The sequence below is a fragment of the Rhinopithecus bieti genome, unplaced genomic scaffold (assembly GCF_001698545.2).
Source record: "Rhinopithecus bieti isolate Rb0 unplaced genomic scaffold, ASM169854v2 scaffold_41745, whole genome shotgun sequence".
NCBI lineage: Eukaryota > Metazoa > Chordata > Mammalia > Primates > Cercopithecidae > Rhinopithecus > Rhinopithecus bieti.
In genome coordinates, this window is record NW_016816918.1 from 383,498 (window position 1) to 396,506 (window position 13,009).

Genomic DNA, 13,009 nt, shown 5'->3' on the forward strand with positions numbered 1-13,009 from the left:
ACCTCAGTGCATATGTGGCATACTTCATTTTACTCCCACTCCCTTGACCAGAACTCATTCATATATCCTCACCTAACTGCACAGGAAGCTACTAGTGGAGTCATCCCTATGCCCAGGAAATTGAAGTGGATATTGGTGAAGCCTAGCATCTCTAATAGTTTCGTGTGTATGGTAATAAACTATATGCTATGAAGTCCATGTTGAAATGTTTCTTTACCCTACCTCTAAACTGAATTGGGCAAAATTGAAAATGTTTGAACCTGATGCCTTCTGGACATAGATAACCTATAGAAGTCTAAATGTAATCTTGAGTTAATACTTATACTATGTATATTTATTGAAATTTTGTAGTTTTATAGTTTTCATAATTTGAATTACAAATAAATTTTTGTAATTTGAATTACAAATTACAAAAGTTGTACAATTTTGTAATTTGAAAATGAAATATGTAAACAGTTTATTTGCATATGTGTAGAGTTGAAATATATTTTCCTCCCCTCATTTTCAGCCTCTGCATAAGAGCCTAGATCCAAGCAACCTGGAACATCTCATAACACCATTGGTTACTATTGGTCATATTGCTCTCCTTGCACCTGATCAATTTGCTGCTCCTTTGAAATCTTTGGTAGCTACTTTCATTGTGAAAGATCTTCTCATGAATGATCGGGTAATTTATATTTTTTAGATTCATGTTCTTTGTAATGTTAACTTTTGGAATTTTGTTCAACAAGGAAAGAAGTGAAATGATATCAATAATACTTCCATTTAAGTGCCTTGATTTTAGGTTTTCCTATTTAACAAAAATAAGCCTTGTCTCCATTATGAGCAAAACCACATTGAAACATCTTTTTAGTTGAGAATAGGCTTATGACCTCAAATACATTCCTTGATAAATACAAAATATAACCTGATGCTCTCTATTTCAGATTTACAGGGGTTTAATTTTTGACAGGGCATCTATTTTTAAAAATATGCAGATTGGTAAACCAGCTCATAGTGTGGTTGTCACGATCATAGTTGTTCCTTTTTCTATATTAAGTTCTTTTCCCTACGTTGGGAGAGAATGAAAAAACATTGGGAGAGGAAATAATGGTTTTGTTAGTCTTCAGTTATTTTGTATCTGCTGTGACAGCATTGTACTAGGTTCTCTGGAGAATTAAAAGAAACATGAGATAAAGTTTCTACTCCCAAAAGTAAACATAATGTAAGTAGTGATATTTGGGTTAATCTGCCACCTGATTTTTTATTTTCAGTTTGTCCTGTCAGTTGTGTTCATTTTTCTCTTTTCTTATGTTTGATTAAATATTTTTATTTCATTTTACCAATCTGTTTTGCACTTTACTATTATTTTAGTAGTTTTCCTAAAAATTACAACATGGGCTTTTGACTTTAATAAGGCCGATGTCAACTGGTCTGCTTTGAACTTTCAGTATAGCACAAGGAACCTCAAAATACTTTAATCCCCTTTATTCCTTGGTGCTTTTTTGTGCTCTTGTTCACACAGTTCTATTACTGCTGTTATTTTATGCAGTTAATATTTATTTAGATTTGCTAACGTATTTTCTGCTTTTGTTTTTCATTCCTTTTTATGTAATGATTTTCTTTCTATCTAAAGAACTACTTTAGTACTTTTTTTTTAGTTTGGATTTCCATTAATGAATTTTGTCAGTTTTGTTTGTCTGGAAAATCTTTATTTTACCTTAATTTTTTAAAGGATGCTTTCTTTGGGTTAAGAATTCCAGACTGGCGTATTTTCCCCCATCAATGATTTGAATATATTATTCTATTTTCCATTTTCTTTTTTCTTGAGGTTTATTGACAGTGCTGTTCCTCTGAAGGTCTTCTGTCTTTTTGCTGAGAATGTTTGTGTCTTTTCTATTTTCCATTGGTTTCCAGTTCTACTATGATGTGTCTGGGTATACTTTCCTTTATAGTTATTGTACTTGGGGCTTATAGCTCTTCTTGTATGTATAGCTTAAAGTCTTTTACAAATTTTAAATTTTCAGGCATTATCTTTACATATATGATTTCTGTTTCATATTCTCTTTCCTTTCTTACTGCAGTTCTATTAACACACTTTAAACGTACATTTTTTTTTGCTGTGGTCTAGCTGTCTTGACACACTTTTTCTGTACTTTTCTACCAGCTTCCTCATGCTTCAGTTTTTGTTTTTTTCTGACCTGTCTTTGAGTTCACTCTCTTCAATTTTGTCTAATCGTATGTAAAGCTTATGCATTGAATTCTTAATTTCACATATATACACATATACTTCAGTTCTGCAATTCTGTAGTTTTTAAACATAGCTCTTTGTTTTGCTGCAGAATTTGCTTGTCATTAAATCCTTGAAAAATCTTCGTTATGTTGTTATGTTAAGGTTATATCTGTTAGGCTTATCATCTTGATCTCTTACAACTTTTGTCTGTTTTTTTCTCTAAATTTCTGGTCAAATTTTATCTTGTACATATGTTGCTTTTGATTGAGTGATAGACTTTTTGTATGAAAAGTTGAGATAACGTGAGGCTTCAGATGAGTTTATATTCTTCCAGAATTTTACTTTTGTTTCTATCAAGCAGTTAAGCCATCGTCAACATCACTTCCATCCAATGAAAATGAAAGTTTGGCTTCAGTTTTTCACAAGCTTATTTTTTTTTTTTCTGGTCACCTTATGTCTAGAGTATATTTGTCTGGGATCCACCCAGAAGTCCAGATTGTTTAACAAGGACTTTACTTTTTAATGGGCTCAGGATTCTTAATCTTGTTCTTCCAGCTCTGTGACAGAAAAGCTTTGCTCAACTTCTCATCCCCCTTTCTTTCACTTTCAGAATCATGAATCGTCTATATGTGAAAAAACTAATCTCAATGCCAGACTCAAATCTTTTGCTTTCCCTCCTCATTTGAAACTTTGCCCTGCAAATTCTCACTGCTTTGGTAGTTGTCTGTTCCCTTCAAACTGATTTTTAAAAAATATTTTGTCTAGCCTTTCCATTTGTTTCAGTATGAAAATTGGTTCAGAACGACCTAGTCACATCTTGTCAGAAATAGAACTGCTCACCATTTTTAATCCATTAATTTGTCTTGTTTTATTATATATTTGATATGTACAAAGGAATGTATATAACATTTGTATAACATGTTTCATAATACAGTGACCACCTATGAACTCTTAGTTCCTTAGAGTTCTTAGAGTTTTATTACTCTTCAATCCTTTCTATTTCCTCCCTGTTCCTAATATTTACTCTCTTGAATCTTGGGTTATTCTCTGACAACAACAAAATTTTCCACATACTTGTTCAGTTTTGCTTGTTCTTGAGGTTTCTAAGAATTATATCACACCCTGTATAGTCTTGGAGGATTTGCTTTTATCACTCCACATTTGTTTTTAGGAATAGTCTTTGTTACTAAATCTAACTGGTTCATTCATTTGTTACTCTATAATTTCACTGTGGAAAATATAATTTATTTGTTCTTCTGGTAGATTGCGGAATATGTCCATTTCTTTACTCTTGGAGAGTGCTGCTGTGAATGTTTCTCTTGAAGCCCCCTGCTACATATGAGCAAGAATTTCTCTAGGTTTTATTCCTATGAGTGAAGTTGATGAATCATAGTATATAGACATATTGAACTTTTCACTTTTTTCCAAATCATTTTCTATAATGTTTGTTAAAACTTATTTTTCTATTAAGAAATCTGGCAGTAATGTTATACTCTGTTGGTAGAAAATAATAGATACAGTATCTCATCTAATATAGCTCATTATAGTCCCAATATGCATTTCTGTGTTTACTAATTAAGTTTATATGTCTAGTCACCCTTCATGTTGCCTACTTTCTGAAATTCCCTTTTGATGTATTTTACCTTTTATTCCCCTTGGTGCTTTTTTCCCATAGGTAATCTTTACCTGCATTAATCTTTTATCTGGTACATGTTATAATATCATCATGAAATGTGTAAAACCTCATTTATGTGTGTCTTTTCACTCCTTTATTGTGTCCTTTGATCCTTTGAACAAAAGTTATTGCTTTTTTTTTCTTTTTGAGATGGAGTCTCACTCACCCATGCTGGAGTGCAGTGGTGCCATCTCGGCTCACTGCAACCTCCACTTCCCACATTCAATCCATTCTCCTGCCTCAGCCTCCCGAGTAGCTGGGACTACAGGCGCCCCCCACCATGCCCGCCTAGATTTTGTATTTTTAGTAGAGACGGGGTTTCACCATGTTGGCCAGACTGGTTTCGAACTCCTGAACTCACGTGATCCACCCAGTTCAGCCTCCCAAAGTGCTGGGATTATAGGCATGAGCCACCGTGCCTGGCCTGAACAAAAGTTATTTCTTTTAATGTAGCTGTATTTATCATTATTCTTTTGTAGTTAATACTTTTTACATCTTATTTAAGTAATCTTTTCCTACTCTAACGTTATGAAAATAGCCTCCCATATGTTCTTTAAAAGTTTGAAGGTTTTCTTTTTTTACACACACAAAAATCAGTCCATCTGGAATTGATTTACTTGTTTTTTGTATGCTATGATATAAGGATTTCATTTTTGCTGCATCTTAGGGTTACCAAATTTCCTGGCACTGTTTATTAAATATCTTACCATCTCCTAGTAATCTGCAGTGCTACCACTCATGTCTCCTATAGAACCTCTGTTCTTTTCCATTGATTTGTTTGCCCTTCCACAAAATGTCTTTCCTTGAAGTCTTACAGTTTTCTCTTTATTACAGTTTTCTCTAAAAAGAAAAATTTCAAATTTCTGTCATACAACTTACGTTAGGCGCTAAATAAAGTTTTTAGGATTATGTTTTATGTTTATGATTGATGAGGTGAATTATTTGGTAGTTCTGATTTTATATCCATCTTTCTTGCTAAATTCTATTTTAATTATGTCAATTATAGAGAATGACAGCTTTATTTTCTAATCCTTGCATATTTTATTTCCGTATATTTACTTACATTTTAGGTATTTATCCTTTTTCATCCTAACTTATCAGTTTTTGAAAGAGGTGTATTCACATCTTCTGCTGTGATGAAGTTTTCAATCTTCTGCTTTTAATCATGTTTGTTCTGGTTTATTTTGTTATTCTGCTAGTTGTGTAAACGTTCGTGAATTTTATATTTTATTTGGTGTTGTAAGATAAAATATATCAGTATCCCATTTAAGTCCATATCCTCTTCAGTGCTTGTCATCTTGACTGGTATATTTTTCCATCCCATAATTTTCAGATTTCATATGTCATTTGTTTTTGTTGTATCTTTTGTGGCTTTATTATTTATAAATCTACCTGATAGTCTCTGTTGTTTCTCGTAGTATCTGATAGTTTCTTATTTATGTAAGGTTTTGTTTTCATTTTCTTTGTATTTGTAGTAGTTTATACTAATTTAGTTTTTTCTTGTAAATTAAATATTTTAGTGTTATCTTTGAGTAATTCTTTCAACATGGATTGTAATTTGGAAACTTTCTGTCTTGAATTCTAGTGTTCATTCTTCAATACTGTTTCTTGGATATTAGAATTCTGTGTTTCAAGTCACTTGAAAATTCAGAGCATCGTTTTTTTGGCATCTGGTCTTGCAGCTGAGAAATCTGAAGTTTATTTTTTATTCCTTTTGGTAGCTTCTCTATGGAAACTTTTGGGATCTTGACATCCTTAGAAATTTCGTCACAGTGTGCCTAATGTGATTCCTTTTCATTGTTTTACTTCATACTTTGAAGGCACTTCTCAACGGAAGAAATGAGTCCTAAACTGTATGTGAATCTGTAGCTCTTTGTGTTTGGGGGAATTTGCCTTTTATATGTTAGGGCTACCTGTTTTGTTGCCAGAGGGTTACCTGAGGTGATACTCAATTACTGTTCTTTGACCTGAGGGTAAAAATGGGATCTCAAGTGTTCCCAGATTGGTTCAGCTCTTTTGCCATCTTAATTTCCTGGTTACTACTGTAAACACCTGTGTACTAGTACTTGCACGTGATCACCTCAGGATTAGTTTGGGGTTGTGCTGAAAGCAAAAACAAACCCCTCCAGCTCAAGATTTTTTTTTTTTTTTTTTAAATACCTTTCCTCTTGTTTAAGAGGTACACCTTTTGGCTCCTTTTTTTTTTTTTTCCAAGTCCTAGTTTTGCCACCTGCATTAAATAATTGAATCTCAAAAGGGGCTAAATAAGGGAGTGATGTGTAAGAAGTTAGAGTTAGTCCCACCACACACCTAGAAAGAACCAATTGTGATGGATCTGTAAGTGCTGTACATAGGTGCTAGTGTACAGTGCTAGTGAAGGTATGCCTTTCAGCCTTTTTTTTTTTTTTTTTTTAAAGTAAATAGGGTTAGATGAGGTACTTTAGTCACATATAACAAATGACACTGCAGAAGGTACAGATTTCATTCATTTTCTAAGTGCTAATTGAAAAGGAGGATTCATATTTATGTTTTAAAGTCCTTTTTTTTTTAAGCTTCCAGGGAAAAGACAACTAAACTTTGGGTTCCAGATGAAGAAGTATCTCCTGAGACAATGGTCAAAGTGAGTAATATGTATAGATCTCTTAATTTGAATATAGTTACCATATTGTAATATTTGCAATATTAAAATTTCTATTGCAAAGATATTAAAATCACTCAAGTATTTATATTTACTGTATGACATCTCATGTGCTGTGAGACTATAGGGTAATAATGAGAAAGCTGGGATTTTGTGGACAGCTGCACATAATCTAATTTGAGGGGAAAAAAAGATTTGAAAGCTGCTTCCCTGATGGCAAAAGGCAGTGCTAGTTTTTGTGGAGTTTCCTCCATTCTGTAAAGATGATAATTCAGATTTTAAACCTGTTCACCTTTTCCATGGGATTTAATAAAACTTTTATTTTAAAAAATTCAGCCTATAATTTATTGAATTAGGAGTTTTATAAGATTGCTCATCATTGGTATAGACTTGATTTATTAAAACCATCTATGGCCTGTAGTGTAGACCTCATCTCAATCCACTACCAAGATGTGAAGGCCAAGAATAAATATATTAAATATTGTTATTTTCTAGCTGTAATTTCTTATAAACCCTTTGTGTGTGTGTGTGTGTGTGTGTGTGTGTGTGTGTGTGTATGTATTTATAGTGTGTATTACGGACTACCTTTTCACATTGTTCTGGCTTGAGGTTATGATACTAGTTTTGCAGACTCATACAGTAGCCCCAGCTTTACATCAATGAATGATGCTTGATACTTTGAGTCTCAGTAGAAACCTGTTTTTCTTGGCATTGGTCTCAAGCTGCAGTTTCTGTATACTTGAAAGCAGCACTGGACTAGAAGGTAGGCCACTTACCAAACTGGCCAGGAAAGAGATTTCAGTGTTTGCTGTGAGCCAGACACTATTGAAGACCTTCTTTAGCGTCTGAGCCTTAGCTCTGTAAAAAGCTGAGATAATATGTGAAAGATAATTTGTACATCATTTTAGAAAGAGATAATATGTACTTGTTCAAAAGAATTCTTGGAAACATTAAAGGAAGTAATGGTGTAAAAATACTTTAAGTACTTCATAATTATAAAATGTAGAACAAATATGAGTGGTATCATTTTTTAGACAGAAGAGATTAAATGTAATTAGTAGTTGGGAACTTAACTTTTCTGATTAGAGAGGTTAAGCATGATTTTACTGTATTTTCCAAAGGATCAAATGCATGTTGGGGAAACATTTTAAAACAACAAATAACGAACTAATCTTTAGTCAAATCATTCTTTTGCCATTTTCTTGGAGGTCTGAAACATCTTTAAAACATTTAAGATTATCTTCATATATACAGAAAAGAATTTTTTTCTTAAGCGTCCATTAAATACATTTTATTTTTTTAAAAAGTTGATACAGAAATTCTTTCAAAATGTACCAATGTTTTGTCGACTTGTCTCTTAAATAGATTCAGGCTATTAAAATGATGGTTCGATGGCTACTTGGAATGAAAAATAATCACAGCAAATCAGGAACTTCTACCTTAAGATTGTTGACAACAATATTGCATAGTGATGGAGACTTGACGGAACAGGGGAAAATTAGGTATGCATTTACTATTTCACAGTTCTTTGGATTGCACAGTATTTCAACTCTTAGTGTAACTGTTGAATGGTGCTGTTTGCTTTTTAAAAAAAAATAATTAGAATTGCTTTGTACATGTTCACATATTTTTACTGGAATGTGCTTTTGTATAGTGGTTATTTTACAGTGGCTGTCATATGTCTGGTGCAGGGTTCTATTATACGTTGTAAATATTTTAAACAATAGATTCTTACATTTTAGAATATCTCAGATGAAAGTATGAGTGTACCAGTCAATAACTGGTGTTTTACATTCTTGTTAAATATCTAAGGGGAAACAACAGACTGGGTGGAAGGCAACTTACTGAATCTATTTCCAGAAGTGTAAGTAAATGCATACTTTAAAAATGTACCTGAAGTAAATTATTGAAAATGAACACATTTTTTTTGTTGTTATTTTATTTTGTTTTATTTTCTTTGAAAGATGTAGTATAGAGTAGTGATTGAAAACTGCTGGACTCTGGAGTCTGGATTCAAATTCTGGCTCCACCCCTTACTTGTCAGGTGAACTTCAGTAAGTTGCTTTAACTTCTTGGTCCCTCAGTTTCCTTATCCATAAAGTAGAGGCAATAATTAATGTGTACCTGGCTCATCTAGCTGTTATGATATAACTAAATAAGTTAGTATACCTAAGGCATTTAAAACACTACTTAGCACATAATAATTAGAAGCATTGGTGATAATAGTGGTTATTATGTCAGTGTTAGTTCAAATTTACAGGTTTGTCCTCTATAAATCAAATGCCATTTAGTGCCCCTCCTTGGTAATACGAAATAGGAGAATAGCTCTGTGCTCCTTGGTATATCATCAAGACTTTAATAAGAAAACATAGAAAGATGACTGCCAGCTGCCTTCTGCCTTTCCATCTTTGTATGTTTCGCTTATACTGTATTCTTTGCATAGAATGTTAACAGAAGCACATCCTTCTCAAACAAAATGTATGAAAAAAACTTGGTAAACTATTCATTCTGTATATACAATTGATCTGTTTACTTTCTTTTATTCTAATTAATTACTCTATTCTGTTTTCATTTCTCTATTCCCATGATTTATATATGCCAGTGTTTAGGAGTTACAAATAATAAGTATATTTTCCATTTAAAATTTTTACTGAATTTGAAATAATTTTGTATTGATCAGCTCAGCCCGGTAAAGAAATTTTCCTCAATGTTAATACATTTTGCCTTATAAATCAATTTATTAATTATATTATTTTATACTTTTTATTTTGCCAGTTACATTCAGCTATATAAACTTTTATCAGAGAGGCAAAATAACTTTGGTGATTTACAACATTCAGGCAGATTGAAGACACACTACACAGGTTCAAATTGAGGTTCCACCATTTATCAGCTGCTTTTATTTATCAGCAAGTTATTTAACTTCTACATGTCTTAGATTCTTCATCTGTAAAATGAGGATAGCAATAGTATCTCCTTATAGAGTTCATGTATATGTATTAAAATATGTAATGTAATTGAAATAATACCCAGTATATACTGTCACTTAAGCTGTTTTTTATGGAACCCATATGACATTCAGGAGTATTTAGGGGCAGCATGGAGTTGGAATAAGAATTATTTCTGGTAGAGACGTAACAGATGGAGTCTTGGGAGTTGGTAGGTGGGGGTCTCTGTCCTTTCCTTAAGTAGGAAGCTTGCATTCCTGTTTAAGCAAAAGTGATTTTTTGTGTTTACAGCTTAAACTTTTATGTAAGATTTGATTTGAAGAAAAGTTTCCTCTGCTTAATAAAGCTGAAAACAACAAAACAAAAAAAGTTTACTAGGTTAAATAGAAACCTCCGGTCTAGATGGGAAATTTTAAGGATAGATACACAGGAAGCATCTGTTACCCACATCTGTGAGGAAAACATCCAACAGGTGGTTTATACTCTTTGCACTAAGAGCTATGATTTACCGATTATTAGCTACTTAGAATATTGCTGTTGATGAGATGAGGCACACCTTTGAGACAAGGTCTTACAACTTCAGAACCTTACTAATGTTGGCTAGCATCCAGTCAACATTTTTACATGGCCAACTAGATTATTAAGTCTTGGAAAACTAAGACTGTGTCTTTTATTTTAAATACCCTGCAGTACTATATGTACACAATAGACATAGATTTGTTGCATGGATGTTGAGTAACAGTCTTTTACTATAGAGCTACAAAGGGGGTTCTATTTAAGGAGTTACAACTTCTCCCTCCTTATATTTGTTCAAGATCCCCTTTATTTCAGCTAATATATCACTATATTAGGACGGATTGTTTAGACATATTTACTAGTCTGGAATTCTATGAATTGTGCTTCATTTTAGCAGTTTTCCTTCCTTGAACTTAAAAAGAGCCTCATGGTAATATTTGAGAAGTTGAATTCTAGGTAAGAATAGTAATGTTTTCCTCACCACACCTGCTTTCATTCTTCTTCTTTTGTGCTTAGCACAGTAGTTGTGGTTGATTTATTAGCAAGCTAGAACATATTTGGTGCCTCATCTATACATAAACATATCTCCAACAAAATCCATAGTAGAATACATAAAACCTAACAACTAAACATACAGACAGATTTCTTCTGTGCTTGACTAAGACGTGTTTTATTTAGAATGAGGGAATTAAATGACTTGAGTGACACTAGCATTGACTTATGTTTAAAAGAAGAATTTTTTAGTATTAGAAAACATCTTCCAAAGTTAAATGAGCATAATATGGTGTTCAGTATCACTAAATTATTTTCTGTCTTAGTCTGCTCAGACTTCTGTAATAAAATACCATGCTTATCAACAACAGAAATTTATCTGTCACAGTTCTGGAGGCTGGGAAATCCAAGATCAGGGTGCCAGCATGGTTGGGTTCTGGTGAGGGCCCTCTCCAGGGTTGCAGACTGCTGACTTCTTGCTGTGTCCTCAAATGGCAGAAGTGGTAAACAAGCCCTCTCAGGCCACTTTTTAAAGGCACTAATCCCATTCATGAGGGTTTCCCACAATGACCTAATCACCTCCACAAAGGCCCCACCTCCTAATACTGTCTCCTAGGTCCTTGCATTTCAACATAGGAATTTTGGGGGACACAAACATTCAGATCACAGCATTTTTTAAAACTTTTTTTTTGCCAGAATTTTTAATAAAATTAGATGTACAGAAAATTTTGTACAAACATTTTAAATTCTAATCTGTGTTCATTCTACTCATTTTTCAGTAAACCAGATATGTCACGTCTGAGACTTGCTGCTGGGAGTGCTATTGTGAAGCTGGCACAAGAACCCTGTTACCATGAAATCATCACATTAGAACAATATCAGCTATGCGCATTAGCTATCAACGTAAGGAAATGGCTATATACAACTACTTTAGAAGGTCTTTACTTTTAGGAAGGAAAAAAATCCACTGTCATACATAGATTAAAATCTTGAATGTTTATGGTTTGTTTGTTTTTGAAAAATTTGTGCATGAGAAACATCTCAGAGTTCTGAAACTGTCATTTGAGTTTTGGGTCGCTAACATAGTACAGTTGATCTGCTTATTTGTAATAGTTTTGTTCTATAATGTTATCACAGGCATTCAGTTAGCAGATACTGAACAATTGTTCTTAGGAGAACTCACAGAATAGATTCCTTCAAGCCCCTAGCCACAACATTTTGATCATCTAGTTAATATACAACCTTGTTTTATGTATGTCTCTGTTTAAAGACTATTTATTATATATAGTTGTCTCATTAACACTGAACTCATAGCCAACAGCACTGTAACTGATACCTGAACAAAGCTTATCTAGTACACACATTTTCTCTGTAAGGAATATCAGAGCCTTCTTGTGCTTTGGAACGCCAGACAGCAGTTCATCGCTATGCTTGTGCTTTGAAACACCAGACAGTACTTCATCATGAACTGACAAAAACATCAACCACAAAACTGTGACCTCAGAAAGGACACTGTTTACATATGAAAGCTGAAACAAGAAGGCACGGTGTTGCCTTCTTTGACATTAGCTGGGAATGTACACATCTGGCTACTTACATTTTTTACTGCTTTGTGTATTTACTTTGCAAATGACCAAAAAATTGCTTCAAGTATTAATTTTGGTGTTACAAATAAATTTTAATGAGTATGCAAATTCCTAAAGATAGAATCCACAAATAATGAAGACTGACTGTATGTATTCAGTTCGTGAAAGGAAAACAACAGTATAGAAATTTATAGTTTATATGACATAGAACTAATTTCAAGTTAGAAGCATTCCTTATTACTCAGTGAGTTTTCAGATTATGAGCAGTAAAATTTTCAGATTCCTATTCCAGTTTTATGGATTTCTTGTTAGAGTAACTTTATATTTGGACTGTACAACTTTAGAAGTCTTTAGCATCATTGAGAAAAGTAAAAGGACTTTCATGTTAGTAAATAAAATAATTTCAATACAAGTTTTCATTAATAATTTGGTTATTTTACACTAAGTTTTCTGTTCTTTTCCAAGCAGTCTTAAGAATTTACTTCAGTGATCATTGTAATTCTTCCTTCCCACCCTTTATTCTAGTACGTATTTTTAAATTGCCACTTATGTATAACTCTCTAGACGCAAACAATCATCTATTTTTAAATTGTAATCATTTTTGTCAAATGATTTGTCAAGACTGGTACTTCAGTCTTTTGAAAACAGCTATTTCAGCCGGGCGCGGTGGGTCAAGCCTGTAGTACCAGCACTTTGGGAGGCCGAGACAGGTGCATCACGAGGTCGAGAGATCGAGACCATCCTGGCTAACCCGGTGAAAGCCCGTCTCTACTAAAAAATACAAAAAACTAGCCGGGCGAGGTGGCGGGCGCCTGTAGTCCCAGCTACTCAGGAGACTGAGGCAGGAGAATGTCGTAAACCCGGGAGGCGGAGCTTGAAGTGAGCTGAGATCTGGCCACTGCACTCCAGCCTGGGCGACAGAGCGAGACTCCGTCTCAAAAA

At 33.6% G+C, this 13,009-nt stretch overlaps 1 protein-coding gene across 1 annotated transcript in view; it reads left to right on the forward strand.

Annotated features, from left to right (window-relative positions):
- Positions 1-13,009, forward strand: part of PDS5B (PDS5 cohesin associated factor B) — a 127,029-nt gene that overhangs the window by 83,551 nt on the left and 30,469 nt on the right. Inside the window, 4 exon segments of the mRNA XM_017855519.1 lie at positions 509-667; positions 6,424-6,507; positions 7,891-8,027; positions 11,261-11,384. Of these exon segments, the coding sequence (XP_017711008.1) occupies positions 509-667; positions 6,424-6,507; positions 7,891-8,027; positions 11,261-11,384 (504 nt within the window).